We start from the raw sequence: 26,950 nt of genomic DNA on the forward strand, positions 1-26,950 counted from the left end.
GAGTGAATGGTGGGTACTGAATCAGATGTCCAGATACGCCCTGTGCTTGCGGAATGGTAGCTGGCTGTAACAGAAATGACAGGTGTTTCATCAAAAATGAAAAGAACCTAATTTATTCTAGAAGTCATGCTTGCCTGCTAGAAGAAGGGAAAAAAAAAAAAAAAAAAAAAAACTAATCTGTGCACGTACAAGAGCTAAGGGAGCCTTAATGGCACTGCTGAAACCATAATCCAGGTTGAAATCATTCCATCTTTATCTCATTATGAGTACAATTTTCTTCTATGTGTGAAACTTATATGTCAAATTGAGGAAGTAGAGGGAACATAAACAAAAGACTGTGGGCATATTCCTATTGTTTCTTTAGAGAAATTGTAGAAACTGCAGAATGTTGTAGGAAGATGCTCCAAGCAAAATGGGGGGATAAAGGCTTCCAAAAGCTTCCCGCATTTAGTAAGAGCTTTTTTATCTGTGCTGGAAGGAAGACACTCACAGGAGGATTGTCTGTCATTACCACATTCTTCCTCTTTATAAAGGGGAAAAGAGAACTTGTGGATAAGTGCTACTTACATGATCCGTGAAGAATGTGTGTGTCTCAGTGAGCTGTATGTAGGCAGTGGGTAGACTGAAAGCTAGAGTAGCGTGCAGTTCAGAACAGGTATTTGCACAATATGAGTTTTGCAACATGCTGAGTTTGAAGCTGCAGCAGATGTGCTGCTTGTTAGCAGCCCAGGTGGTTGGAAATTGTAAGCTACCTTGTGTATAGCCACAGCTCACATGGATGTCCTTTTTTTTTTTTTTTTTTTTTTTTTTTTTTTCAATGAAAAGTAGCAGTGCAAGAGATGCCTGGTTCTTTGTGGAAACCAGACTGGTATCATGTTAGAGCCTTTAATTTCCTGAGCTTTCATTCCTTTAGTTCTGAAACAGCATTGTAAAAATGGAATGAGAGCTAGAAGGAAGATGTTTTACTGAATCCCCTGTTGTGATTCAGTACCTTGTGTGAAAAACCTCAATGGGCTGAGAGCAGTGACCACTTGGTTGGTTTTCTTTGTTGATTTTTGTTTGTTTGTGTACTTTCTTCCAGTATTACAGGATGCAGGCTACAGGCAGATAAGTAGTTGTTCCAGAATCTACTTTATCTGTCACTCTTGCTGTGTTGCATACTTTCTGATGCTTGTCTTTGGAGGGATGAAAGGGTATACTTGGGTGCTGGGCAGTGGGAACAGTAGGAAGCAAATAAAGAGCACAAGGTGCTGGTCTGTAAGAAGCTCAGCTTTAAGAGGTGATCAAGTCTTCATTAAGTTGTATCTAACATTTAGAGCATTGTTTTGAAGTATTACTCAAGAGTTTTAGGTATTGTCTCACCTAAGTGTACTTCAGCATCCCTTATGATCTCATGTTAGGGACATGGTTTAGTGGGTGATATTGGTGGTAGGAGGATGGATGGACCAGATGATCTTGGAGGTCTTTTCCAAAGTTAATGATTCTGTGATTCATACAGATTCATGCTTCTTGCTTTTTCTCTCTGTTCTACAGTAAAAGTAACTGAACTAACTGGACAAATGTTCTATATTAAAAAAAAAAAAAAAAAAGTGCAATTCAAAGAGAAACTATTTGTAAAGAAATACTCAGATTTTTAATGTCAGTTCGTGGCAGGTTATTCCGTATGGAATTATTATGGTATCTTGGCACCACAATTGGTATGTTTAATAATTTTCAGTATGCATTTGTGTCCCTTTTATGCTTGTTTATTACATTTAAAGAAAGATTATAAGGTAGAATAAATTTTCTTTTGAACATATGAAAAACACAACCTTCCCTTTCCAGATGCATTCATTTTAACTCTGTATAGCATTCACTAAATCTGTGGTTATTTCTTTTTTCTTTTGAAATGCACTTATTGTTCTATTTCAAGAATGAATCATGTTCTGTTGCTACCCCAAAATATAACACAACAAAAATGGTAAAAATGATTCTCTGTAATCTAGTATTACAGGGAATTGAACCTGCCAAAACAAAATTGCCATTTAATAAGTTTTTTTTTTTTTTTTTTTTAAATGAGTCCTATGAATGTTCCATGCTAACTGAAGTTGCCCACAAGTTCTGTATATTAAAAAAAAACAAAACAACAACAAAAAAAACTTCCTTTTCAGTGACTGTATTTTACTGTATATGACAGAAAATCCTCTGGCATATCTCTTCCTCTTTTTGTTAGTCTTTGCAGTCTCCATGGGCATTTAGATCACTCTCATCTGAGACCCGGATAAGATGCTATTTATATTTAATATTGTCAAAGGCCTTATCCAATGGCTAGCATGTTAGAGATGTATTTCTGGTGGAGGAAGATCCTGACACTTAAATAGTTTGTTTCAACACAAGACCTTTTTTGTGAACTTCATTGTTTCCATTTTATGACTGAAATAAATTAGGCAGAAAGAAAATATAGGCGACTTGCTTGTATTTATGCAGCAGTGTACAAAGTTCCTTCCCTGGGAAATTCATACAGAGAAAATTAAAAGGAGCTGACATACTGTTCAGTGCTTAGTCCTAGTGCTTACAAATCTCAAATATTTATTTCTGAAGCAGAGCAATTACATATATTAACAAGTACTTGCAGAATGCTTTGGTAATATTAAAAAAAATAAATAAAAATGGAAGTATGAAGGGTCAGCAAATCTAATTCTCTAAAGATCACTTTAATCTATTTGATTATACAGAGTTTTGCTTTATGGTGGTCAATCTTGAAAAAATTCCAACGTAGTTAAAAGCTGGAGAAAACAAGCTAGTAACTGCTTGGTCTTCTGGGCTCCAGCTAGGAAGAGCATTAAGGAGAGGAAAGGGCTATCATCTGAAAATGTGACTTGTCTGCCCAAATAATGCAGACTTGAAATTATTCTTCTATGGGATTTCTTTTAGTTCACCTACTTAATTCCACTTAAATGAGTGGATTTTAAAATTTCAGTGGAACAATTTAAATTCACCTATTTTAGTTAAGTCTCTGTCCTTTTCTCAGGGCGTGCATTCAACACAGCACAGCCTATGGAGGAAATGGCAGAAAAAACAGAGCTATGTTCTCTCTGAAATTTTGCTTCTGAACCTTGCCATTCTGGCAGATGAATTCAGGCTTTTGTTTGAGGTTTTCTGTCTGTACTCACAGATGGAGGTGTGCACCCCCACACCTGGAAAGTTAAAGCTGCTCTATTAAAATTAGGTTAATGGTTAACTGACTGCAAAAATATCAGACCTACAGTCTACTCAGAATGTATGCAGTCATCAAATATTATGATTATTTTGTATGAATTTTGTGCATGAGTGTTGTTTTATTCCTTCAAGAGAAATGAATGCTGAAAGTAGTTGAACATATAACCTAACACACGCTTTTCTCTCCTAACAGCACACAAAGGAAATGGGAAGACCACAAACTCCTTTAAAAGAAGCAACACTGGAGCCTTGGACTCAGCCACAGGTAGGCTGGAACAACCTTTCTCATAATGCTTTTTTCTTCAGTGGTGGTGTCTGTATGTCTTAACAGAATCAATCTGAAGAAACATTGCAACAGGTAGCTTTGCAGTTCTTAATATATGCCAAAATGATTTGTTTTGCTGTTAACTGTTGTTAGTGTCCTTTTAAATAAACTTTCAGGATCTGATTTAGCGTTTGTTCTAGGGTACAAATGCCACAATTATATTTCCTCAGTTTCTGTTTCTGACATGCTTAAAAGACTGCAACACTTCACAAAACCAAACCACTTTCTGAATGGTGTGTCAAGAAAACTGTGAGCATCCTCTGGAGTTTGTGGAGTGCTATTTTGAAAGGAAGGTTTGAAAATTCAAGCTATTAAATTGTAATGATTTATCCAAAAAGAGAGCAATACCTAATCATGAAAAAAAAAAAAAAAAAAAAGAAATTGAAGAAATTGGGAGATTAATATGCAACATATATGTTCCTTAACACAAAGCGGTTTGTATTCGTTGGCCTTGCATTTGTGTATCAAGCAAAACAGTTATAATCTGATGACATAGAGAAGTTCAGATCCACCCTTGCTGTTTGTTCCCTGTGTATCAGTGTACTGAACAGCACATTGATGTGTGGTTTCTGAGTGGCTGGAAGGAAGGAAAGAGCCAGTTTATAGTGTTGGTGATAATGGATGTTGCTGTTCCAAGGATAAGGGTTGGGACTGTACAAGAAGAGGAGCTGGAGCAGGGTGGAGGTGAAAAACAGAGGTGGGAGGACAAACCTGGAGAATCAGTCTTCTTTTGCAAATTCTCAAGGGAAGATTGCTGATGCATTTTATGGATGTGGGGTCATGTTTCCTTCAGCAGCAAATCAGTAATTCATTTGGCACAGTGCCTCTTCCTGACACAAGAACCTGCCTCTGCTTTTCAAGGTTCACTTGTTGCTAAAGGTGGCAGTGAATCCACATCTGTAATGCCAAAGTTGAGAGTTTGCTGGCAAAGATGGAGAGAACCAGGCAAAGGTTACAACCCCTGATCTGTAATTATGGTGTTACTGTAGTCTAGAGTAGGCTCTGCCATGTATTTTCAGTCTGTAAGCAATCTGGCCAAACAAAAGTTCTCCTGTTCAGTCTCAAAAACTAAATATGTGCAATCCTAGAGTTTAGGCTTGTTTTAGGGGCATGTTTACTCCAAAAGCGCATGGCAAACACAGCATCGGGATTTTTAAATAGAAATGAAAAAAACACACATCTCTATTATTGCTAACTTTGTTAATGTTTTAGTATTATTTTTATTTATTTATTTTTAATTAGTTGTGATGCTAACTGAGTATGATTTTGTAGTACAATCTGTACAGTCAATTACAATTTGCTAACATTGCTGGTAGTTCTTAAGAGGTAAGTTCTTCACTGTAGTTATACTTGTACGATATTTATATCCATGCACCGCTGCATACAGAGAGAAGGCTGCTATCTGCAAACATATAGGTCTTGTAGTGTAGTGAAATCACTCAAGTGTTACTCTCAAACACATAGCCTCTTACCTCCTTCCTATGCAAAGCATCCCCAGATGCAGCGTGTGCCCAGCCTGTTTCCAGGTACTGCATGGCCCAAACTCCCAACGCCTCTATCCAGACAGCTGCTAATCACGATCATTAGGCGTGCATTGATCTGTGTCTGCAATCAATAATGTTTATGTACAGGACCACAGGAGCTTGCGACGGTCCACAGTTACTAATAGACAGTAACTCCTTGTGTGCAGGCACACAACTATTGAGGAAAAGTGTTTTTTTAAGTCTGTTACTGCTAAACAGCTAATGAATCATTGTGGAGGGATAGCAAGCCCCTCCTGTTTCCTTGCTTACAGCAAGGGTTGCAGGGAGGCAGAGAGTTTGGGCTTAGGGCTGGATTTCAGCTTGCTGGCAGACGTGAGCAAAGTTTGGCTTTTGACTTGCAAGAGGAGGAGGCAAAGCAGCTTGATGCGGTGTTCATACTGTAGTGGGGCTCTGGTGCATGAATGGGGGTGATAGAGTTGATCTTTTGCAGCCAGTTTGCTTTCATGCTTTATGTGACTGCTGCCAGTCATGTTGGTGAAGAAATACTCCGTTGGACTCTCCCAGTGCTGAAAGGAATCCTTGTTCTTCCTTGTCACCTGATCGCTTCTGAAAGCTGCATTTGCCACTACTCTATTTAATAGCTACCCAGATTAAAACATGTAAAGTGCTTTTGTCATTTCTATTCATTTTTTTGAAATATATATATATTTAAATGCACACAGAGAAGCTAACACCCATATGTCTTTTTGTATCATGGAGAGAAGAAATGTAATCAACAAAATCAAAAACTGTTGGAGCCATTATTGTTGCACAAAATTAAATTAGTTGTTAATTCTTTCACGGATGTAATTCTGGCCCCTGCAAATCCCTCCTTAGATATTTTGTATAAAGTGAGTAAAAATTCATGTCATGGATAAAAGCTTTGTCTATTTTATGAGCAACAGGCAAATGATCCAAATGGTACTCATAAAGCAAATGGTTCCCAGCTCTAAAAGGAGGAGGAATACATTTAAAAGCTGAACCATGAATGAACCATGAGTAAAACCAACTCCTATTTACAAGATGGTGTTATTTACATGAAAGTTTTTTATTTTATTTTATTTTATTTTTATTCTTTCCCCCTGAGGGAAAAGCTCTCTACTTTTGTCTACTTAATGATTTTTTTTAAAAAATCATTACATTTTCTTGGGCTATTTACTGCATTTTCAGTGTTCAGAATTGCTGTGGGATACGTTTTATCAACAGAGTGAGAGAAAGAAATAGCTGAGAGCACAGCTTCAGTGTTCAGGGCCAAACAGTCAGTGAAGCAGAAAGCACCACATCTGTCCCCTAATACCAGGAGGTGAGAAGCTGATACACATTAGTGGTTGGACAATTTCACAAAGTCTGATGGAAACAAAAAGCAGCTCTTTCCGTGTGGAAGGAGGGAAGGCTGTACGTTTCATGCTCTATCACAGTTCTATTTTCCTTATGGGCTCAAGGTTTCATCTCAGGAGTAGCCAGTTAGCTGACAATTTTGAAACTGAACTGAACAATGATAGAAAAAGTAAAGAACTATAGTGCTTTGACAGGCTAATTTATTTATTTATTTTTATTTTTTATTTTTATTTTTTATTATTTTTATTTTCTATTTCAAGGTCCTTTTCCTTTGTTTGGCCATGATTTAATAAATTCCTAAGCAATATGACTTTTCTAAAGTAGGAATTCTTTTTCATGGCTGTGCCTTTTAACTTGCAGTTTTCTGTATTTTTTTCAGTGCACTCAGTGCATGGAAACTGATGTTGCTGCCTGGAAAATAAAGTATGAGAGACTCATTCTGATAAATCTGGGACAAGACCTTCGCACATAAAAAAAATGTGTGCTAGTAGTTGCCCAAATAGACTTGTCATTGGTTTACAAGCTTTATTTAAATGCTAAGTAGCATGTATTCCTGTGGTTATATTTTTCTGCTTTGCCTGATTAAACAGTTAGCTGATAAACCCTGTCAAGGCTGTTCAGAGCTGCTGCAGTTAAGAATAACTATTTATAGCCTCGATGTTTATGGTCAGTTAGACAGACATAGGGCAACTTATAATCAAACTAATTTGTGATTGTTTAAATTTGTGAAGATTGCTCATACTATTTTAAAATCTGAATTTTGTATGGTAATACCATACAATGTACAACTTCTTACAATTTACTTGATAAATCCAGTGAGAATACAGATCTACCAAAATAAGGGAAAAAAACAATGAGACGGCAGCAGTGGTAAACGGTGAGTTTTGCCAGCATGGCGGACACAACAAAATCTCCGCTGTTCAGTTGTACTTTTGATTTAATCCGTTGTTGTTATTTTGAGACTCTTACATGACTATCTATTCTATATCTATCTAAAGTACTATCTATGAGTGATTCCTAGAGGTGTTTCACAGGGTAGAATGTGAGAAGGCAGTGTTGGAACTTTGTTTATTAATTCTAACTGCTCCAGCTGCTCTTACTCACTTAACAGGGAGTAACTTAACTGTTGCATTAATTTTCCTGGCCTAAGTGTAGCATAATTACCTTAATGAACACATTAATTTATCCTCCTCCCTCACACTCTTCTTTCTTCACAGTGCTGCCTAGTCCCAGTTGCCATAGGGAACCCTGACCACAAAGGTTTATAGTTCTCCCAGGAGTTCTTAGTAAGGGATGAATATCCAGGGATTAAGATTTGTCCGTCTCATGTTGTGCACATCTACATGCATTTTATAAAGAAGCAACATCCAACATGGCTTTATTACCACCTGGTGTTTTACTACAGCAGTGAGTGTGACAAGCAGGAGCAGTAAGATACAGACTGAGTGAAACCATTTATCTCTCAAAAGCAAAAGAGGAGAATTATTTTTTTCTTCTTTTGCATCTCTGGTGTTGCTTTCTCTTTCTTTGTGTGCAGTGTACAGTTTTGTTTTGTTTTTTTCATTTTTTTTAAATGATTACTTTTGTGGAAAGGCAAAAACACTTGGACTGAAATCTAATTACAAATGATAGAGCACAGTATTTTTCTGCTCAGTTTTAAAGAATCACTTTATAATCTTGGAACAGTGGATAACAACATTGCTAATCCAATATTTTAACAGTAAATACGTTTGACGATGGGAATTGCTGCACTAATCTTATATTCCTCCACAGTATAGTTAAGAAATCCACAGGGGTTTTACTAATCAGTTTTTGTAAAGTAAATCAAGTCATGTAATTCTCGTTCACTCTAAATGCTCTGCAACTGCAGGCAGAACTATGTGTGCATTATTTTTTGTTCTTTTCATCAGTTCTGTACCCTCATTTGCAGTCGAGCTCTCCCCTCTAATATGCAGGAAAGAGACTTTGGGAGAAAGAAGTCTCCAAGCACCCTCTATAAGACAAAGCTTGCCCTACAGAGACGGCAATCCACCTTGTCACCCTGCCCTCTGAGTGGAAGGGAGCCCTGTGGTTGTCACAAGTCCACCTCCCTCACACCAGCAAACAGCTTCCAATAGCTACAGTCTGACCATGGGTGCTACTACACCTCTCATACATGTTTCAGCTACTTACACCCCAATTTTACTGACCCTAGAGTTTTTTGCAATATGACATGTACGACAGTTCTAAGAAACCAACAACAGTAAATCACTTGGTTAAATATAGAAGCAACTTAGCTATTCTGTGCATATTTTGTTCCCACAGTTCACAGGAACTGAATTATTCTCCATAAAGTCCAGGTGGTTTTTTTTTGCCTGGCTCACAGCTTCAGCTTGTAGGATTTGCAATCAGTGGAAGTCAGAATGAAAGTAAAACTTATTTCTGACTGTGTCTTCTGCTTAGATACAAATCACTCACCTAAATATTTCTATACATTCTTACCTTGGTAATATTTAGTGTTTTGAATCTCTGTGCTTAAAATAATCCCATTTTGTTTGATGCCTTAATAAATTTATGTATGCCTCAAGTATATTTTTTATTTGAATGGAACGTCAATTTTAATCCTGAGTTTTGAAACCAAAGGTAATTAAAAAAAGGGAGAGATCAGTGCAGAAAGTGTAACTATTTCTGAACACTCCAATCTTAAAACCTGATCCTTTGTCTCTTAAAATGGAGGACTCACAAGCTAGAAGCAAACTGGAAGCACTTCGTTGTTTTGGTCTAATTTGAGTACCAACAAGAATTAGGTAGTATTTTATTCCAAATCTTGAGAGAAAAACATGCTAACTTTTGCACTTTTAAAATAATTATATACACTAATAAAAGTTTAATCTTTCTGGCATGAGCTGGTGCAGCTCCTCGCTGCCAAAAAAAGTATGAACTCAACCTCTCACAAATAACAACACTATTTCATTTTATCTGTGTTTCTAGGTTATGATGTGTACAGTATTCCTGACATTCTACAGAAATAATGCATTCAGAAATCAGGCTATGGTTCAGAAAGGCAATTTAATAATTGGAAATGGACACTAACCATTCCCTGTTTAGTGATCAGTTTCCATGATTGTTGCATTTAATATGCAATAGAATAGTAATAATATGACATACGTAAAGCAATATATTGATATATATTGTGGTTGAATTGATCCACTGGGACTACTCAGCTGCAAATTTGAAAAAGGTTAGTTGTGGGTGAATTTGTGAGTAAATATAAGTTGACATATTTTAAGGTGTTTATCAAAAGTTAAAAATGCAATAATTTTCAGGATTATAAATGATCAGAATACTTCCTTAGTGCTTCTGATTTGTATACTTTGTCTTTGCAAGATATTTAGGAGGTTGTTGATAACATTGGTTGCCTTTTAGCTGAAGTGCTACAAGAGTTGTTTATTTTTTTTAATGTATTTTTGAGAGCTGGTGAGAGTAGCATATCTTGGAAAAGAGAAAGTAGTTACAGTTAGCTTTGAATTTGCTTTGAGTTCTGGAAGATGGAAAACGTTTTTTTTTTTTTTTTTTTTTTTTTTTTTTGTGATAATAACTAAAAAATAATAGTGTTCCTAAAAGTGGTGCCTGAAAGCATGATAGGCAGTGTAAATATTGTGGAGCTTTGTATTTTATATATGTTGTTATAAATCAAAACCAAGAAGATGAGAAAACTACAACCGTGTTTTGTTTTTCTCTGTGTGAAGCTTAATTTAGAGATGCATGCAAGTATAGTCTTAACTATTCATAATCTAAATAAACACTTCTTTCATAGAGAAGTGCTGCTTAGATAATCTGTCCAACAAGAACGATTATATTTTTAATTAATCTAGTAAAGTTTTGGTCATTTGACATGCCATGTGTGTGTATATATATGCATATTTATAAATACTTTTTTTTGAAGATCTAGTTTTTCCATAGCATATGATCATTGGAAGTCAGTAGCTGATGTACCTGGAAAATCACTCAGAGAAAATACGAAAAAAAACTCATGATAGCAGAGTCTTGTAAGCATTGAATTTGCTATTGATTTCAGCAGGGGACACCATTACAAAGGCAGACAAAATTCCCGTTTCATTTAAGTTTATCTGTCAGTTTTTCAGAAGAGCGTATGATTCTGTGATTAAAAACTATTGGTTTGAACTACGCTACTGTTCTGAGTTAATTAAAATAAATGAGAACTCGATAGACAGCTTCCATACAGTTTCCCTTGGTATATTTTCAGATGTTTGGCTCTTTAGAAGCAGAAAGCCTGTCACTTTGTGGTTTGTGTCTCTGAGGGCAGACACTTGCATGTTTGTCTGTGTCAGATTGTTCCATGTATTTTCAGATCCCAAATGTCAATGCTGCTGAGTGGGAAATTGAGGGATAGTGAAGGTTTCATGTCCTTACTACCTTTAAATATTTAAATCTTTTTAAACTCATTCACACAGACTTTGAAGTACATCTTGTCCTTTTTTTGCCCACCAGGACAGCAATGCTCTCCGTCTAATTGCTTTGGCTCACATTGTTACATCTTTCCCTTCCTCTTGCTTATGACGTGTCTGAGCTGTTGTTACAGACATGAACAGTGGTGTAAATGGGGAAAGAATTTTTAATAGAAGAAGGGAGCTCAGCTGCAGAACATTACCCGCAAATGAAGTCCATTGTGCGTGCAAACTGGTAACCCTGGAATTCACGCTCCAACGTGCCTCTTACAGGAGCTATAGGAGGGGAGAAGACTGGTTATATTAGGCAGTTGATTTATTCTCCATGGTTCTATGCTGAGGTGGATGAGATGGGGTACTCAGTAGTGAAACATCCAGTGATACTATTTAAAAAGGGCAGGTAGACAGCTACTCCTTCAGTTTGTGAGGTGCTGGAAAGCCCTGTCAGTGTTTAAGTAAATCACCATGGGCCAGGTTTCAGAAAATGTAGATGAGATCTTTAGGGTGCTTAGTTATCTATTGGGATTGTCAGAATAGCTTTCCTCCCCACAGTATTTCTTCTGAAATCTGGGAAAGAAAGCAGAGATGTCCACATTATTTAGGAGAAAGCAGTGAGTAACAGAATCATTAAGTTGCATTGGACTGTAACTTACTTGCTCTGAGCTGTGCTCAACATGCATAAATCTTCAAACAGAAAACATAAACATGGCATGATTCACAGAGGTGTCGATTTTTCCAGTGTCCAGTTCAATGTCCCTCGCAGAGCAGTTAACAGTGCTGGAAGGCTGAAGTTGTTCTTGAGAACAGCAACATCTTCCTAACTGCTGCAGCTGACGGGTGTATTGATGCATCGCCAAATAAAAGGAGCAGTCTGTAAAGCTTTAGGAAAGCATGAACATAATAAACACAGAGTTGTGTTTTAAACCGTAAAAATGGTATCAGCTTCAGAGAGGACCTTTGCATGAAGAGTGGGGGTGTGAGGGTGTGATTCTGGAGGTTTTGGGCTTTTAACTGTCGGTTAATCTCATGAGGATTTTCTCTCCCACTCTAATGCCTTTCGAAAACTTTTAACCACTTTTTTCTTGGTGATGGTGTGTTATTGTTATTACTATTATTTGTTTTGCTTGCTTGCTTGTTTTCTATCAACTCATACAAGGTTTAATAAGAATGTGTCCCTCCTGATGAATTAGCTACACAAATTTTATTTTTCTGGATAGCAAACACAGACTACCATAAAAGGTTCCGTACCACAGGAACTAGCAGAAGTAGGCACTGGATGCATCATGGGAGCTGTTCATATGGAGGTCGTCCACACTGGTCCTCATTCTGTACCACTGAATATTTTACTACTGATCATAATGGAAGAACAAAACCTAGTATCAGCTTTCAGGGAAGAAGGGCAAATAGCAGCAATTACCCACAATCTCAGCAATGGCCCTCATTGTACACTGATCAGACTGTAGTTTGTGTATATTTGGTGTTGGAAATAATTTTTAGACTATTTTTTTAAATTGAAATAAGGTATTTCATCAGTCTGTAAAGTTATATTATTATTGTTGTGTATTCAGACTGTGGTCTATGCCTCTCCCGGTTGCTGTTGCCAGGTCACTTGCCCTCAGTCAGTTTCTCAGCTACAAAATCAGTTGTTTTTCTTGAAAGATATTTTCTGGGCTGATTAATTTTTTGGCTGAAAATTATTGCATATAAAGCAGATATGTTCCAACTTGGTGCCCCAGTGGCTATCCAGTAATGGATATTACATATCCATTCAAAGCCCAAATGAGATTAACACCACTGTCTCTCCATCTGCCTTTGAGAAAGAATCCAATAAATAACGAGGCATATAAGGGAAGATTATCACATTATATTCAGCATTTGCAGTAGCTTATTATAAGTTGTATAAACTGGTATCATTTGTGTATTAATTATTGAAATTAATATTGAATCCACTCAGAGTAGGTATGCATCGTGCCTGCGTTGAGCTCTTCGCCCAGCGCAGCACCAGCCTTGTGGGCTGGTCACTTTTCTCTCCATGCAGGCAGTGGTTTTACCTTGTTGGCTCCTCAGGCTGTGCCTCGTATGCACACAGAAAGAAAAGCTGCAGGTAAATTTTGCCTGCCTCTTCAGAATATCCTGTACTGCAGAGCCTGGACAGCCTCTTGAAAACTTCTTACTAAGATTTTATTGGTTGTCTTGATCTGCAAGGGACTGCAAACAGGGAAGGGATAAAAAAGTGCTATGGAGATTGTCTGTTCTGGTTGCTTTTAACTGCAGATTTTAATGCTGTGCTGCAAGTGTTGAGTCCAGCTTGGCCACACAGCTCCCTTGCAGAAGCCCCCTGATCTACAGCCAAGTGTCTGTGCAACATGTAGGGAAGGAAGTGTGTCCTGTCATAGTTCAACAAATAAGACCTTCTTGAATAGCCCTTCTGTCCGTCACCTGTTCTCCCATTGCATATTACTGCACAGCAGCAGCCGCTGCTGAATTTCAAGCAGGTCATTAAAAGAATAGCAGTAATACATACCCAGAAGGACTTTCAACAGAAAGGGGAGATTGTTCTGACAGCAGTTGGAAGATGATTCCAAGCCATTTCTGTCTGTCTGACCCGGCCTCTGTCATCTTCTAGCAGCACAGTTTTTTGTAACAGTATTTGTTTTCTCTTAGAAACTAAAATATTTTAATTTACCATCTAGCCAGGAGATGCTGTGGCTTATATGTGAATGCAAAAAGTGAATCCCAATATCTACCAATACCATCATTTTTTCCTAAAGAATTGAATGGATGTCATTCTTATATAATTTATAGCTTTTCATGAGATGTTTAAGTAGAATCTTCAAATTTTTCATACTGACTCAAATCTGTACTTATAAATAAGATACAAAATTAGTATAATGAATGAAAGCTTTATAAAGATGATTGCAAGAAGAAAATGAATGGTGACAGAGGAAATACTTTGAGTGTATATGGGTAACTTTGATAATAGAAATGCAAATTTTACTTTGACAATACTAATAAAAGTTGCTTTGAGAAGAGAGATTTCTCATTAGATATAACTTGCATCTGCACAACATGGTTTTCACATCAAAATAAGGGAACTAAATTATCCAGACCATCTGTCCAGTTCCATCTAGGACACATGAACTCTTTTTTTGATGATGTAAGGTAGTTTTTCAGTCTATATCATTCTTCCCATGCATGAACTCTGTCTTGCAAGGATCATACAACCTTCTTCTGTACTATTATGAATAAAAAATTTACAAGCTAAGCCTAATTTATCTGTTTATTTATGAAGCTAGATTAAGGATAATACCATTAGAAAAGAATGCCAGGTTCCAGATAGTAGATTTTGATGCTGCAGACCAAGACCATCATTTGGAAAACAATGACCAAAACAGTACCCTATATTTTGAATTTCTTTTGACATGTTTCTATACTTTCCCAAATACCACACAAGGATAGTAAATAAATTTGTTGTGCATTATGCTGCTTTTCTAACACCAATGGATATTAGAAGTAGCTCAGACACAGGAAGGAATTAATGTTCAGGGCAGTATCTTCTTAATCCTGAGACACTAACAATTCCTTAACTATTTATAATGTGTGGAGAATTTTAGTACTGGGTTGTTTATCTGGTAATATTCTGCACTTAAATTTATAAAGTTCAATATTTCTTAGAATTTACACTCCACTGTAGTTCTTGGGTCTGTGGTTCAGATAACATGATAATATATCATCTTCTTCATTCTATATGTTGAACACAGAATGTGTTTGCTAGAGGATCTTGCATGGCTTTCTGGGTATTTATGTGCAACCTAACTATGGACTATGAAAATCCAATCCCGGGTTTTAATGGGAAAGAAATTTGCATCTGTAGAGGAGGAGACCAGGAAGAGAGTGGGAAGTGTAAGGAGCACTGTGTCTGCTCTGCAGCTGAGATGTGTATCTTACACTTATGTTGTTCTAATGCTGGCTTTTAATCAGGACAACAGCCAGTGCTGATGGATCTAAAGAATGCTTTTAATATGGATTCAGTGTGTGTGTGTGTGTATATATATATATATATATGCGTATATACGTATGTATATGCGTATATACGTATGTATATACGTATATACGTATGTATATACGTATATATGTATGTATATGTATATACGTATGTATATGTATGTGTGTATATATATATATAAACACCACTATGTTGCTGTATCTCACTTCACAAGTATTTTATTGCCTAGGCAGGCATTCTACAGACGAAGGGGTTGTTCTAGCAAATGTGTCGGTAGAGGTCCGGGCCTGTAACTGGCAAAAGCGTGCTTCTAAAATTTAATGTTGTTCTGGTTGTTCTTCTTCTTGCTAACTTTATACAGATTAGTGAAAGTACGGAAGTATTACTTAGGATTTTTTTTATATATATCTCTTTGTTTTGTGGAAGAAAAGGAAGAAGCTGTACTCTAAAACTGGTGATATCTTTATTTTGTTTTGAGAATGTTATTTCTTTAGAAAATTTCTGGTTATTCTATTTTCTGAAAATCAATGTACTCTGTAATCAAAGATTAATGTTGCTTCCTTGTCCATTCTCCTGTATTTCATTGTTTTTTCCTTGCTGTCTTCTGCCATTTTTCCATATAGTAAAAACTGTTTTTTTTCAGTGATCCCCTGGCATATGTGAGTTATGATTTTCTCCTTCTAGACTTCATTTTTGAATGTTATTGATCATTTGTCAAGTTTTAGCGCAGTTTCTTAGCAGTTTCTTAGTCACAATATATTCTTATAATTTGTAGCCGCCAATTTTACTTTTGTGTTAAGCAGTTTGCATGTGAGGTGAGTGGGACAAGGCAGTCAGGTCTCAGTGAGAACAAAGCTCTTAGTCCTTTTGAATTCTGATTTCTTTTTTCTTTAACTGTGTTCATATGTATGTCAAACACAGATCTTTGTCTGTTTAAATAAAAGTAATGGTGCTTTGTGATCTATTCCATTCTCTCTGTTTCAGGATTTACAGGTGTTGTGACTCAAGAAGCATCTGAACTTTCTTTTAAAGAGAAGAAACAAGGGGGAGTAGGTTGCTTTATTTATTTATTTATTCTCAGAACATTGCTAAAATGGAAGGCTTCTGGGCTTGGCAGTTTTACAGCAACTTGATAAAATAAAAATAATCGTGCCATCACTATTTTATCTTGGTTCTTTCAGATGTGCTTCCTTCAGAATTGCTTCTTTCTTTCATATATGTGGAACTCTGCTTGTCAGAGTGGCAGTCTTAATCTAGTTCACAAGCTCTGCCAAGTTGAGGGTTTGAGAGAAAATAAACAACTCAGTTGGAAACATGGATAGCAAGCATTGCATATACTCTAAGAAGCAGAGATATGCTGCTGTATTATACAAGAGTTCACTTAATGAAAAAATACTGTTTTCCTCTTAGAAGGAATGAATCGTTCTTGCTAACTGTGGTAAAGTAATCCAATCACGCTTGACAACTGCACTCTGCTCAGTCAACTTTTCTATCATTTTTTTTTTCACCTTTCCTGACTTAGAAAAAGATTTTTGGTCCTCCGTTGCAATATAAACCGATGTTTATATGGAATAAATCCTCATGCTAGAACTACCTAGAAATAACCGAGACAAAGAGCTGGGAACTACCTATGAGAGCTGGGAGGTGAGCAGTTATTGAAGAAAAGTCTTTTCCTATATATGAAATAGATTGCTCCTCATCTATTCCACATAAACTAAGCTCCCTCACGTGGCACATGGAGCAGGAATGGTGATGGGGAGAGACAGAATGAGGAGGAGGTATGAAACAGGTGAGGTGATATTGTAATCAGAAACAAGGTAAACCAGTTCCTTAGGAGGGGACACAGAAAACTATAGGGCTGAAGACCAAACAAACATAGCTTCAGAAAATACATGCTTCTGAATAAGATTGTTTAGGTATGATAGATGCATTGTCAAGGTGATACAGCTATAAGCTAAATACCTGAGTTGAAGAGGAGAAAAAAAACACAAATGAATAAAATCATTCATTGGGGTGTAGGCTATTAAATGTTGTCAAGTGGTAAAGACTAGATATACTGCTCTAAAACTTCAGGAGATAGCCAAGCACCTTTGAGTAAACTTACACTCTTTAAATCAGAAATGAAAGTTTGTTGTTTCTTTCATGGTGTTATATGTTAGGGGCCAGTATTCTCAGAGACTGTTTCACAGCGTGAAATTACAGTTTTACTCACTTCTTTATATTTCTGACCTTGAGATCTTGATCATTACAGTCTTTTACCTGACAACTGCAGAGTTCAGAAAAAGTTTAGATTCTCTAACAATAAAAATCTCATGTTGTTGTAGTTAAATAATGAGCAATGCTGTTTATGCAAAGTAAAAGTCAGGAAACCATATTCATTTTATTCTATAGAGAACATAGCACAGAAAATCCACACAACTCATTTGTTTTTCTTCTATAGCTAAAGAGTTTGCCACACAATTGCATGAAAATGCAAACTGAAGTTTTAAGGAGGCAATATTTCAGACTATTTAGAATTGTTTTCTTAAAATAACAAAGCTTTCATTGCTTTCTACTTCCCTAATATGTTTTAGACTACAAGGTTTTGATTGTTTCTATTTATGTAGAAAATAGGGGGAATAGGTAGGGTGTGCTTACACTATGGTGACTCTCACAGGACTTCGAATGCATGTTTCTTTATGCATTGATCTGACTTTATTTTGTGGTTCCTCCACCTTCTGAGGACTGAGCACTAATTGCCAACACTGTTGAAGAATGAAGAGGACCTAGTAACAAAATTTAACAGTAATAGCTTGCTGTCCTCTCCTCTTATCAATTGCTAGGAAATGCATTTTTTTTTTATGTCAGTTAATACACAAATACATTGAGGAATACAAAGTGATCAATAGTAGTCATGACTTGAAGGTTTCACTTTATAGACCTGCAAGGAACATACAGTAAAACCACTACTACTACTACTAATAAAAGTGCATACTACTAGTTTTGGTGAATTTTTCAAAAAGATGATTTAATCTCCCTTGTAATTTGTGTTACTCTTACTATTTTTCTCAGCAATACAGTGTTGGAGTATCATTATTTCTGACATACACTTGTAGCTGGATTGCACTTAACAAAATGTCAGATACCGTATCCTAAAGGGAAAGCAGACTGTGGTCACTTCTTAACCTTTTCTGATGTTTTGGTCAGCTTTTATGGGGTGAGAGCAGGTGGGGGAAAAATTACTTGCTTACAATCATCATATTTGTATTCTTCTAAATGTTCTTCTTAGGGATGCTTGCCCTAGAGTTAGCTACAGTTTCCTAACACTAAGAAGAAATTGTCTCAGAATAAAAGCATACCAGAAATTATAAATCTTCCATAGTTGCAGTAAGATATTGGAATAGAAAGGAAAAAGTAATATTGTGCATTATATGGCCTATTACTGACTTCTAGGCATTATTACATAGCAATCAAGGCTTATGTGCAGAGTGGATAAACTAAATGTATAACTGCTAATTAAGCCTAGGGAAAATTAAATTTTATGTGGTGTTTCCTATAGGTAACATCGTATGACTGTGGCAGACTTTACAGGGAAATTAATGCCAAATGAAGAAACTGCTCTGCTGCTGTGCATGTATTAGTTTTCCTTAGAAACAAATATCAAGAAATATTATCTGGTGATCTTATCTGTCACAGTGGGGTGTGAGGTTAGAAGGAATTTTTCAAATGCTGTTCGTGGTTTTAAAGATTTCCTAGTTTAATTGTAGAGGCCAGTGAAGTTAGCAAAGAGATACAGCAAATATGTACTTTTTTTCCCCCTCTGTCAGCTAAGAGAGTAGTAACTGCCTATTTTATATCATATTTGCAATCCCTGTGTGTTGAATGGAAACAAGGATAATTCACAAGCCTTCTTAGAAATTCTTTGTTTTAGAAATTTTCATTAGATTTTTAATTTGTATAGTTTTCATTTGATAGTTTTGTTGTTGATGTTCTTTTTCTTAAACTAATGTTATATCGAGAGACCCACGTTATTTTTTCTTCTTATAGTGAGTTTGGATATGCAAAAAAAAAAAAAAAAAAGAGTAAGAAGACATGCTGCTTAAAAGTTACCAGAAGACAAAGACAACAGAAAGTATAAAAGTTCCTTAGGTTCCTCGGGAATTTTTAGGCTGCCTTCTTTAAATTAAGGGAAGTGTAAATGTTTAAGAGCTTGTTTTTACTGGTAAAATCTTTACTTTAAAATAGTCCCTTGATGTCATGCGTGAGATAAATCATAGCTATGGTTGTTTTGACACTCTGGAGTGTAGTTATATTATGCACTGGTTTCCCAAGAGATCTTAAAATTTAACAAGCAGAGGCCAGTGTGAGTGATGAAATGAGGCAGCAGCAGAGCCATTTCAATTATACTTTTATTACACAGCCATTCTTCGTGGAGCACTTCATACTTCTTGTAATGCTTACTAGAGTATGAAGCGCTCCATGTAAAGGAAAGGTAGCTCTGATTTTATGACTAAGTGGACGGTGTGATTTCAACTTGCTTTGACAGCAGTGCTGTGGTTATAGCAGCAGGAGTAACACAGGAGAGAGCAGGGAAGAAAAGGCTGCTCTGTGCAGCTGTCATGGCTGAGGCCCTCTGCGGATAATGCTAAGTTTTGAGAATTCAGAAATTATCTAATGAACTGAGGTAATTGCACAGATTTTAGGTTTCCCTTGTTTCATTTTGAAGATAATTTACTGTTCCAAGGCTATGCTTAACAGAGTTACCTTCTTTCTTCTTTTTCCCCCAGTAAGCAAACTCAATGGTTTTACTATTAAACATGTTCCTTATTATACTTTTTGCACTGCTGGTTGCATTGTTATCTTCTTGTACTGTGAATTCTTCCTGAATGTTTGTTTTTAATATAGGTTATCATCTAGAAAGCCTATTAAATATTTTTGAAGTGTTAACAGTGTAACTTACACTTTAGATTCTCAATAAAAGTTCCCTTTTCATGTGAAAACAATAACAAGTGTTATACAGATTACATGTCCATATATGTAGTTAAAGATCTGAAAGTTTAAACTGTCTTTCTCACTACATTTTAAGGAGTAATTTGGAGTTATCATAAAGGAACATGTTAAAGTAACTTCCCATTTAAGACCACAATAACAGCACCAGGCACTGGAAGCCCTCTTGGGTTACCCAGGATATTCAACTTACTTTTTTTTCTATAGTAAATTTATCAAGTACCCTCTACTTGCTTTAGGGTGTGCACCTTTTTGTATTATTTCATATGACCCTTCAACCCTTGGTATGGTCGAGTTGGCTCCACTAAATGCACAACCAATGCATATGTAACCCAGACAGAGAATCACCAGGGTGTTTCGGGACAGCACTTCAAGGAGGAGACAAAAATCATGGCTGGTTCTTTCATGATTGAAGTGTTGCACATATTCTGGTCAGGCTACAGTTGATTGTGGCAATTAAATTCCCATCAGAATATACCAAATTTCATTCTAATACAGTGTTATTAGGAATCTCCCTCAATGTCTAAGGTAATTGTTAATTTAGACCACTTGTGTCTTTCTGAGATTAGTGAGAAGGGAATCTATTTTTTCTCCCTTTACAAGCAGACCTGTTAAATCCTTTATCTGAATGGATAACAATTACAAGTCTCAACTGACAAGCTACTATTTTTTCAGTTCCTGAAAGGTCGTTTATAATAACAGAAATGATTAGCACAGCACACCTACAATATCTGTGTTGTGAGGGAACTCTGATTAGAATTTCATCTAGTACCAAGGGATACACTTTTTGTATGCAGAGGGAGGATGTTAGACTGCTATTCATGTCCACGGCTAACCTGGCCAGCATCAAATGCTTACATTCCTTTCTTAGAAAAAAAAAAAAAAAAGAGAGAGGAAAAAAAAGTGATGGTATAAATGCAAACTGCTTGATGGAATGGTATTAAGTTCTGATTAGAAACAGATGTGCAATATTTCCTGTTACAGAAAGTATGTAATTAAAAGCTGTAAAGATACAGTGTTAGCATAAAGGAAAAGAGGGAAAATTAAATTTCAGAATGTGCAAAGGGATTTCTTTTTCCTTTTGTTATATTTGTGTTCAAAATTACATACTAAGTGTTTGAGAGCAGAGCTCTATCTCTTTGACAGTGTTGGGAGAGAGTCTTGTGTTTTGTGTTATTTATTATTTTCCCTTGTTCCTGCTATCAAAACTCTTAACAATGCTGGAATATGCATGGAATTTCTGGTGTAGGTCGAATACTTCTGGTATAGTTGTAACTCTCTAAAACTCAGCAAGTTTGTGAACATGGATACAAGACTGCAAAGATTCTACAGCTCTGCTTTAGTATATTTTCCTTGGGTTGTAGTGAAATTCATACAGTTCATGTCATGATGTTCCTTCTTTTGAACCTTCAGACCCCAAATCCAAGTATCTGTAAGAGCCCAGCAAGCTTCTGTGTGTTGATTTGGGAGTGGTAACTCATGTTCTGTTCTTTGCTTGAACCTTCATATACTTCAATATCTATTGTGAAATCTTATTTTCTCTTGTACTATCTGTGATCTGAAGTTAGATACTTATTATGCACCCTTTTTTACTTTGCTTCTGAGCTTAAAAAACATTTTTTGGACAAAATGAAGTGAATACCCTGATGCAAAGAAGTTCAATCAAAATTGCTTCTCAGCAATTTAGCCAGCTATTCTGTTCAATTTTGGACAAATCATGTACTTGTCTGTTTCATTTTACTTTTTTTTTTTTTTTTAATCCTTCCCATATAATAGACTGCCACAGTATAAAGAATGTTCCATCTGACAATATGCATACATATTTTCCAGGAATAAATTAGAACACTTCCCAGTGCTCCAGGACATCACTGTTTAATATAGGCCAATAGATCAAAGACAACTAATGTAGTTTCCCTCCTGGGTCTGTTAAAGCCAGTATAAATGTGACCCTTTATAACATGTGCTATATTATTTAGAAAGCCACTGATTCCCTAGAGTTAATCTGTTAAAAAAGTTATTGAATTTGGGCTTCTTTTTAAGTGCGTCTTTCTATGGTACATCTGCTTATATAGCTAGTTAGCTTATTTTATGTAACCAGTGCACCCACAATACCATGTTGCATTTGGACTATGAACCAGCGGCCACAAATAATTTCTCCAACTAGTAAATTCACAATATATAGAGCCTTTACATAGTTAATGAAACAGACAGTTACCAGTTTGCTAAGGAATCCAGAAAGGAGTATATTGAGGTGATCCTCAATTCTTATTTTTATATATGTGATTAACCTATACAAAGTAATTTCTACTTGTGAAGAGTAAATTATGTGTTGTGATATCTGTAAAATAGCTCTGCTATTCTTGTGAAATAAGTCTATGTGATATCCTTCAAAATACCACATAAGTAAAATTGGTATGTTCATGTGTATGTAACAGAAATGAAGAGTATGAATTGTTTGTATGACGGTGTATATGGACTTATTTTCAAGAGATTCCTGTGTAATATATTGCTTACCATACTAAACACTGACAGCATATTTTTCAGAGTAAGAAAATTTGTGAACTTTACTAGAAAATAAATTCTTTAAATGCCACATCATTAGGCTAAATATTAGCGCAAAGAAATGTCATCTCACCAATAGAAATGAATGATCACAACCATAATATGATCAGAAAATTTCTCCTAGCATTTAAGTGATGCTGTATTTATTACCTGACTGTGAAGTAATTATTAAACTACAACTGGGGAAAAAGGAACAAAAAACTTTGTTCTCCTATGGAAATCAGAATGAGGAATAAAAAAAAGTTTGTCATTTTTTAGAAAATCTCCAGGTTTAGAAAGACAAAATCTTTCTAGTATCTACTCAGTATTTGTTTCTCAGATTATGAAATGATGCAAAAGCATTTTTATATTTTGCAGTAGAAGTCTGTGATAGCTATACCCAATTTATAGATATGTGTGTTGGTTAGCTTACAGATAGAAACTAGAGATGTTAGTGTCCAATTTCATGATAAGATATCATTGCTACTATTTCATAAATACTATTATAATATGAATAGTATTAATATTATGAGTAGACTTTATCCCTGGTTTATGGGGAATAAATGTGGAAATAACTGACTGATAATATTGCTTATTTCTGTGAATTTTTGAGATGTTTTTATTTTCATCCTCAACAAGCTGAGGAACCATGAGTTCCTGGGGGTGTGCATTGCTGGATGTCATGACAGCTGACAAGATTGATGTTCCAGCCTTGAGCTCATACATTAAGTGACCCAACTGTCTGATTGAGCAGTGTAATACAGCTCCGCAGTGCTTTATTCCCACTCTGTCACACACTGTAGTTATTTATTTTTCTCTCTTACACAGTTTAGTACACTTTGTCATACGTTCATATGAATTACATCAAAGATCAACAAGGTTTTTTATTTTCCCTGTGAGAATGAAACTTAGTCCTATGAAAATTAACGCGCATTATTGTCCCCACCCAATCTGTGTTATAAAACTCACAAGATAAAAGTTGAGCATTGTTTGCTTATTTTGCACTGAAACAATGGTACAAGCAATAAGAGTTTTAGACGCATTTAAAAAGTCTGGTCACTGGAATAATTACTTTCTGCAAGTAGACACAGAATAGTTTATATGCTTTGGATGTTAATACAGAGAGGGCATATGTTGCAGACTTGGTGTTTCTGACTTAGCTAGACACAGTCCTACAAGTGATTTTTTATTTAATGAAATTTCAAGTGGCTGAGGTAAAGCATCAAGTTCACTATAAACAAATCCTTTATTACATAAACAAATGAGATTTAAATTACAGTGATTTTTCACCTGATATAGATCAGTGCAAAGTAAATAGTCATTTACATTACACCCTGTAGCTGCAGTGTATGAATATGTATTGCAGTACTGACGAGCACAGGCTGCACAGGAAAAAAGGATACAGCCCTGTTCCTTCCTCCGCCTTGTTTCTGGCTGTGGGCATGGGATTAGGGGTCTGTGTGCATCCAAGGAACCTCTCTTCCTGCTCTTGCAGCCTGTGTGGGAGGGTGAGGGCAGTTGAGCCCTATGATCCTAAATAGCAGCTCATGTCAAAGGAGATAAAGGAGCCTCAGTCATTCTCATCAGTCTCTTTTCTTTGCCTTGCATTTCCTTTCCTTGTTTTGTCTTGCCTTTCCTTGCCTTGCCTTGCTTTGCCTTGCCTTGAAAAACTAATGATTCTTTCTGTAAAATCTGATCAGTCAAGAAGAAGAAAACCAGCTTGGATCTGAACTTTCCTTACATTTATGCTACAGTGCTAAAGCAGTTGGATTTATTTATTCTTTAACAACTGTGTATTTTATATACATTAGTATTACTTGCTCAATTCCTAAGTGTTGGAACCATGTTGGCCACTATTAGATGTCTTTGAGAAATGACCAGGCTTGGAAAACTTGGCCCAGGAAATATCCAAGAGGCAGCAGCGAGTAGAAGTGCTGGGGCATGGGGTGGGAAGGGGGTGGCTGCTCTGTGGGGTTGCTGCGCGGTGTCCAGAGGGCAGGTCTAGTGGTGTAAGATCAGCTTCACGCAGACACGCACACGCGATGTATGTGGTTGCTGGGTTGCGTGATTTTAAAATAAAAATTCTTAACATTCAGAAGGGAATCCTGTTACTGGGTTTGATCATTACATTAACTTACAGGGTAGCTACAAACTGTTTTTTCTACCTTGTTGACCAAGTGGTCTGTATGTGTCTCTCAAGTGCTGGGTAAGGTGGTAGCTGTTGTTGTCATCAGGCAGAAAATGATTCCTACCAGCAAGTTTGACCTTCACTTGAACTATCAGTACTGTTAAGTTGTTAGTAATACGCATTTGCTCCAGCCTGGTGCATTTGAGAACATTTTCCTGACCATTTATGTTTCTCCCATGTATCCACAGTATAGCACTTATAAAATATTTTCCTTTCTCCTGTACTTTACTACTAATGATTAATAGTAAACCTACTGATGAATGTGAACCAAAGGGTAGCAATTATAATTTCATTAATCACCTAATAATTGGGGTCCAGGGGTAAACTGTGACTTTAGATTTTTACACCCTAAGAAATTAAAGAGAAATTTCTATTAATCACTGTCCTTGCTGCTGACAAGGCCTGCTCTAACAATAGATCTAATCACTTCAAGATGGGCTACAATTAGAGTGAGGATGATAAAGGAGTTCAGCATCTGAGCCAGTGTCTGATCCCAGATTACAAGAAGGAACCTGTCTATTACACCAATGATTTGACTTTAAATGTTATGCATTAAAGTCATGTTTCCCTGGAGATTTATAAATGTTTAAAGCTTTTAATAAACTTAACCTGACTTCGGGAGTATATTCAAAGCCAGATGGTTTGTTACAGTTTGATCTCTGTGGTGAATTGGCATTCCATTTGCTGGGTCATACATATCTCCGCACCCCAACCTCTCCCATGGGAAATATATATATAGAAATTAAGGATATAATATGTTTATTCATTTTTTTGCATGGAAAAATGTCTGGTTGCAATTTCCTCATTTGGCCTCAGCTTCACAGAATCACACAGAATCACAGAATTTCTAGGTTGGAAGAGACCTCAAGATCATCAAGTCCAACCTCTGACCTAACACTAACAGTCCCCACTAAACTATATCCCTAAGCTCTACATCTAAACGTCTTTTAAAGACCTCCAAGGATGGTGACTCCACCACTTCCCTGGGCAGCCCGTTCCAATGTCTAACAACCCTTTCGATAAAGAAGTTCTTCCTAACATCCAACCTAAAACTCCCCTGGCGCAACTTAAGCCCATTCCCCCTCGTCCTGTCACCAGGCACGTGGGAGAACAGACCAACCCCCACCTCGCTACAGCCTCCCTTGAGGTACCTGTAGAGAGCGATAAGGTCACCCCTGAGCCTCCTTTTCTCCAGGCTGAACAAGCCCAGCTTCCTCAGCCGCTCCTTGTAAGACTTGTTCTCCAGGCCCCTCACCAGCTTCGTAGCCCTTCTCTGGACTCGCTCAAGCACCTCCATGTCCTTCTTGTAGCGAGGGGCCCAAAACTGAACACAGTACTCGAGGTGCGGCCTCACCAGAGCCGAGTACAGGGGGACGATCACCTCCCTGGCCCTGCTGGCCACACTGTTTCTTATACAGGCCAGGATGCTGTTGGCCTTCTTGGCCACCTGAGCACACTGCTGGCTCATATTCAGCCGACTATCAACCATCACTCCCAGGTCCTTCTCTGCCTGGCAGCTCTCCAACCACTCATCTCCCAGCCTGTAGCTCTGCTTGGGGTTATTGCGCCCCAGGTGCAGGACCCGGCACTTGGCCTTGTTGAACTTCATGCAGTTGACCTCAGCCCATCCGTCCAGCCTATCCAGATCCTCCTGCAGAGCCTTCCTACCCTCGAGCAGATCGACACACGCACCTAACTTGGTGTCATCTGCAAACTTACTGAGGGTGCACTCAATGCCCTCATCCAGATCATCAATGAAGATATTGAAGAGGACCGGCCCCAGCACCGAGCCCTGGGGAATGCCACTAGTGACTGGCCTCCAACTGGATTTGACTCCATTTACCACGACTCTTTGGGCCCAGATATCCAGGCAGTTTCTAACCCAACGAAACATGCGCCGCCAGTCCAAGCCATGAGCAGCCAGTTTCTTGAGGAGAATGCTGTGGGAAACGGCGTCAAAAGCCTTGCTGAAGTCAAGGTAGACCACATCCACAGCCTTTCCCTCATCCACCCAGCGCATCACTTTGTCATAGAAAGAGATCAGGTTCGTCAAGCAGGATGTGCCCTTCATAAACCCATGCTGACTGGGCCTGATCGCCTGCTTGCCCTGCAAGTGCTGCGTGATGACTCTCAAGATAATCTGCTCCATGAGCTTCCGTGGCACTGAGGTCAAACTGGCAGGCCTGTAGTTTCCCAGGTCAGTCCTCCAGCCCTTCTTGTAGATGGGCATCACATTTGCTAGCCGCCAGTCAACTGGGACCTCCCCCGATAGCCAGGACTGTTGATAAATGATGGTAAGCGGCTTGGCCAGCACCTCTGCCAGTTCTCTCAGTACCCTTGGGTGGATCCCATCCGGCCCCATCGACTTGTGCACATCCAAGTGCCGTACCAGGTTGC

The 26,950-nt window shown here is 37.3% G+C and overlaps 1 protein-coding gene across 13 annotated transcripts in view; it reads left to right on the plus strand.

Moving 5' to 3' along the window:
* The window catches only part of PCDH11X (protocadherin 11 X-linked), a 489,383-nt gene that overhangs the window by 225,956 nt on the left and 236,477 nt on the right, over nucleotides 1-26,950 (plus strand). For 9 of the 13 annotated variants that reach the window (XM_035323623.1, XM_035323624.1, XM_035323625.1 and 6 more), the window contains one exon: nucleotides 3,392-3,463. In XM_035323623.1, the coding sequence (XP_035179514.1) occupies nucleotides 3,392-3,463 (72 nt within the window). Of the gene's footprint in view, nucleotides 1-3,391; nucleotides 3,464-6,481; nucleotides 6,530-6,763; nucleotides 6,872-8,688; nucleotides 8,856-26,950 lie in introns of those variants that run through there. The other 4 variants (XM_035323632.1, XM_035323630.1, XM_035323631.1 and 1 more) reach the window with 4 other exon arrangements.

This window comes from Oxyura jamaicensis, chromosome 4, assembly GCF_011077185.1.
Source record: "Oxyura jamaicensis isolate SHBP4307 breed ruddy duck chromosome 4, BPBGC_Ojam_1.0, whole genome shotgun sequence".
Classification (NCBI taxonomy): Eukaryota; Metazoa; Chordata; class Aves; order Anseriformes; family Anatidae; genus Oxyura; species Oxyura jamaicensis.